Source organism: Macaca mulatta, chromosome 14 (assembly GCF_049350105.2).
Source record: "Macaca mulatta isolate MMU2019108-1 chromosome 14, T2T-MMU8v2.0, whole genome shotgun sequence".
In the NCBI taxonomy this organism is placed as follows: Eukaryota; Metazoa; Chordata; class Mammalia; order Primates; family Cercopithecidae; genus Macaca; species Macaca mulatta.
This window is the reverse complement of record NC_133419.1, coordinates 17,043,948-17,048,990: the sequence shown is the minus strand read 5'-3', so window position 1 is coordinate 17,048,990 and position 5,043 is coordinate 17,043,948. Positions and strand designations below refer to the sequence as shown.

At 32.8% G+C, this 5,043-nt stretch overlaps 1 protein-coding gene across 1 annotated transcript; it reads left to right on the top strand.

The window, feature by feature from the left end:
* Positions 1-716: 716 nt before the first annotated feature.
* Positions 717-3,638, top strand: OR5D3 (olfactory receptor family 5 subfamily D member 3). Its single transcript, XM_028833417.2, has 2 exons — positions 717-843; positions 1,126-3,638. Exon 2 carries the CDS (start codon positions 1,256-1,258, stop codon positions 2,066-2,068), a length of 813 nt encoding a protein of 270 aa, XP_028689250.2. The 5' UTR covers positions 717-843; positions 1,126-1,255; the 3' UTR covers positions 2,069-3,638.
* The last annotated feature ends 1,405 nt before the right edge of the window (positions 3,639-5,043 follow it).

Below are 5,043 nucleotides of genomic sequence, written 5' to 3'. Positions count from 1 at the left end.
AGGTTTTTGAAACCACACTAATTAGCTATAATTCTAAAAATATAAAACTGAATATCTAATACGCTTCATAGCATGTCTTGTAACCATTACAATCATTAGCAATCTTTCTGCTTCCATTCTACTGATTTAAATTTCATATCATGAATATATTATCACATTTTATTATTGAGGAAATGCCTAGTGGCACCAAGGCATATTCATTGAATATTAAGATGTCCTATTTGAGATGGGTCCCCCTGACACTTATCCTTGGCAAAGCTTTAAACTTAAATCAAAGGGATGGAATGTATTTTTCCTAAAAACTAATATTTATTTGCACTATTCAGTACTTTTATGTTTATTGTTGTCTATCACCTACCTATCTTCTGAAATTTGCCACCTCAGAAAATAAAGAACTTTTCATTTACTATTGCTTCAACTATTTATCACTACAGAAACATACATCACATATTTTGTTGCAATAACCTTCTCATAATTGTGATATAATACATCATTAAAAATAACATTAAACATTTTTCAAGTTTAGTTCAACATTCATGAGAAAGATTAGCATATTAGTGCAACACAGCTCCAGAATGTGTTGAAAGTATTGGATTACAAGGAACGAGAAGGGTGTTAAAAATAAAACCACCAATAAAATGTTAAATTTACCACTTTACAGGAATGTTAACATTTTACAATTTGTTAAGAGTTGTAAGTTAACTATCTCATAGCTTTAGCGATAAGGCAGAAATGAAACTGTAGAAAAGTCTATATTTCCTCCAACAGAAATATTTGCACTTATCTCAGATTCATGCAAACTTAGAGTGGCCCTTCTCATGAAGCCTGATGTCTATGATGATGGTGAGTCTTATCTGAAATATAGGAAGGTACACCCCATTTTGTTGTTATTCCTGTCTTAATTTTGTTTTTTATTATTCCATTCACAAAATAGTCCTATTCACCTTGTAATTTTTATATAAGTACTCTACCTTTTGAAATAATGTAACAGTGGAAACCTAGTATTTTCAGTAACACTCTTAATAAAGACCCACTAAGTCTCTCAATATTTCTTCCTTTCTGTTTCTTATTGCACATATTGGTGCCTACTTCTCTGGATCAACTTTCTTATTTTCTTTTTCATAGGATTCAAAAAAATCAGACTGCTGCAGTCACCTTCATCCTCTTGGGCTTCTCAGAATATCCAGACCTTCAGCTGCCCCTGTTCCTGGTGTTCCTGACCATCTACATAGTCACTGTGCTGGGGAACCTGGGCATGATCATGGTCATCAGGATCAACCCCAAACTCCACACCCCAATGTACTTTTTCCTCAGCCACTTGTCCTTTGTTGATTTCTGTTATTCCACCACAGTTACACCCAAATTGCTGGAGAACTTGGTTGTGGAAGACAGAACCATCTGCTTCACAGGATGCATCATGCAATTCTTCTTTGCCTGCATATTTGTGGTGACAGAAACATTCATGCTGGCAGCGATGGCCTATGACAGATTTGTGGCCGTGTGTAACCCTCTGCTGTACACGGTTGCAATGTCCCGGAGGCTTTGCTCCTTGTTAGTGGCTGCATCATACTCTTGGAGTTTAGTTTGTTCCCTAACATACACATACTTTCTGTTGACTCTATCTTTTTGTAGGACTAATTTCATCAATAACTTTCTCTGTGAGCACGCTGCCATTGTTGCTGTGTCCTGTTCTGACCCCTATGTGAGCCAGAAGGTTATTTTAGTTTCTGCCACATTCAATGAAATAAGCAGCCTGGTGATCATTCTCACTTCCTATGCTTTCATTTTAATCACTGTCATGAAGATGCCTTCCACTGGGGGGCGCCAGAAAGCGTTCTCCACGTGTGCCTCCCACCTGACCGCCATTACCATTTTCCAGGGGACTATTCTTTTTCTCTACTGTGTTCCCAACTCCAAAAGTTCATGGCTCATGGTCAAGGTGGCCTCTGTCTTTTACACAGTGGTCATTCCCATGCTGAACCCCTTGATCTATAGCCTCAGGAACAAGGATGTAAAAGAGACAGTCAGAAAGTTAGTCATTACCAAATTATTATGTCATAAAATATAATGCTAGAAATATTAATAATTTATCCTTGAGAGTAACGGTGCAGTTGTTTAATAACCAGTCATTGCATGAAATTGTGATAACCCTCCGACAGTCCAATATCTATTCACACTGATGTTTAGTAAAATAACTTCAAAGTTATAAATATTGTTAGTAAAATAACTTCAAAGTTATAAATATTGTAAGTATGAAATCTCAGATCATTTAAACTAAATTGTTTATGCAGAATATTGTAATACAAAAGCTTTTGTGTTAGTATACGTTTATGTGTGATTGCCTAGGTCAAATTTCAGTTCAATTCAAATATGGCAAAATGTAAAAATTTTTGAGATGATCTGAAGAATAGTAGTTTACAATGAGGAAGTTTACCTGATAACAAAATTACTATAAGAGCTCTTCAGTATAAAACACTATCTAAAAATAATTGCAATTGATTCTACATGGGCAATTTTGGCATTAGAAGATTTGCAGACAAACAAAAATAAATAAGAAAATTATCTTCCTTACAAAGTCCAGAATCTGGTATAGTTAAATTATACTTGGTATTATAAATTATATTTTTCTTTATGCAATATAATAAGAAAATGATAAATATTTTTGCCAATAAATGCCCATCACCCTAGTGTTGCCATTTATGCCAATATGATTGTGCATGTTATTTATTTATTAAAAATTTAATTGAGCTAATTTTCTATTCATTTTCCTTTGTAAGAAATAATATAGAGGAATTCCAATTATCTTTTAACCGGTTTCCCCCTGTGATAGTACAATATAACAACCAGGATAATGATATTGAGATAATACACATATATTATTAGTTATTTATTGATGAAAATAAATATTCATAAAGTCAGTGATATCCAACAGTAAGTAATCCTTTCGAATAAGTGACTTGACTGGAGTAGCTCTGTTGATATCAGTTGGGCCACTTGGGTGTCAAGAATAGGGTAACTTGATCAGCTATCTTTGGATCTACAGACCTGTATGTATGTCATCTTCTTTGGAACATTTGGCTAATAGTCTTTGTTGAAAGCAGAGCCACGATAGAGTATTCCAATAATAAAAGCATACTTCAAGTTCCTGCTTGGGTCTCACCTGTTAACATTTTATGAGTCAGAGAAAATCACATGTCCAAGCCCCAAAGCAAGAGTTGAGAAAGTTATCTACTTCTTGTACAGCTGCAAAGTTACAAGTCAACAGTGATGGGTACAGGGAGAAATGAAAAACTGGGTTAAAAATCGACTGAAACATTTACATCTTTAAACACATTCTTCCTTGATAATGCCAGATAACTTTATTGCAGAAAACAGATAACCCATGGCTGTAACTGGTTTTAGAGAAGTTTTCAAATAATTGAAATAATTTGACTGCCTCAACCAAATGGCTGGTTGAGATTAGGTATAAGAACTTACTTTTTCTCCTTGTGTCTTGGCAATCATGATTAAGACTTGCAAGCACAGAATATGAAGACAACCATATGTTGTAGGTCCAATCCAACCTATTAAAAGTTGCTTGTTTCCCCTCAAGGTTTATTTTTATTTTCAATAAAAAGTTGAATAATTTTTTACTGTAATGCTTTACACCAAATGACATGTCTATGTAACTTACTGTACAGGGACACACAACAAAATTCTCAACACTTAGAGAACATAGCAAAAGTAACAGAGGATTTACTTTAAGTTTTAACTGTCAATAATGAGTCATAATTAAACACTCTAGTCGAGTATTTTAAATCTGTGTGTGTGTGTTTGTGTGTGTGTGTGCATGTGTGTATAGTTTAATAAAGATGTTAAGGAATACGAAAAAGGATTTAGAAAGTTTGAGTATGCACTGCAGAATATTTAGTATATTCAATAAGGTTTTGAGGATAAACTTAGAATATATTATTTTTAAATATTGATTTTGAAGTTATGTAAGCAGTAATTTGGTAGGTTTCTTTTAGTAGAAAATAAAAATAAAAGAAAAAAAGAAGAGTTGCAAATCCCTTTAAGACGTGATTTTTTTTATTTTGATAAATGTTCATTAAATGGGCAGTTTACACAAATATAATGCAATTTTCCCCCAACATTATCAAATTGTACTTTGAATCTGAAAGTAAACATGTTAACTGTGAAGATAAATGTATTTTAGATAATGTAAGCTCGCTAATGGTCATATTAAGGGATAGCTATGGGCTATTTTTTTCTACAAATACATTTGTATGCTGCTCTTCTTTTAAACCTTTGAATCCAATAGGTATAAATGTGACTTTTTTCCCGTGGAGGCTGCGACAGGACATTTGCTGAGCATATGCACAATACTAAAGGAAGTTCTATAGTTTAATGCTCACTTCTTAGTGGATTAACAACAATAAAAATTATATCTGGACCATTTTATGTAAATGTCAACTTTCATATTATGTTGACTAAATGAAGACGGCATCAAAGATTGTATTAGAAATTTAATTTCTAATAAGAAATTAAGAAAAGGATAATAAGAAAATAAATTAAGAAAAGGATAAATTAAGAAATTACATTAAGAAAAGGATAAATATTTGATTCAATAGTATTTCCTGCTTATGGCATTCTAGATACATAAAATATTTAAGCTCAGGAACACCCATGTTGGTAAAAGTTTCGCCCTGAAACTTGTCATGCAGTTTAAGCACCAGGAAAAAATCCTAGGGAGAGTAAATAAAAAAAAGCCTGAACCTGTGGATGTGAGAGAACCAAAGTTCAGGAAAATTTTTGGAGGTAATTCTTGGCGATTTTAGGTAACAACTTATGAACAGAATATAGAATACAGCAATACTAATAACAAAGTTTTCGCATAAATTTCAACAATATATAAAGCAAGTTGTATATTATTCTAGGAATTTAAAGTGGATATGTCATTTAAAATTCATCAGTGAATCTACCATATTAGCAAAATAAGGGAGAAAAGCGTATGTTTATTTCAATTTATATAGTAAAGATATTTATTAAAATTTATATCTTGTA

Bases quoted from the DNA above. Each gene is read 5' to 3' on its own strand.
- OR5D3 (XM_028833417.2), top strand. From the start codon at position 1,256: ATGATCATGGTCATCAGGATCAACCCCAAACTCCACACCCCAATGTAC.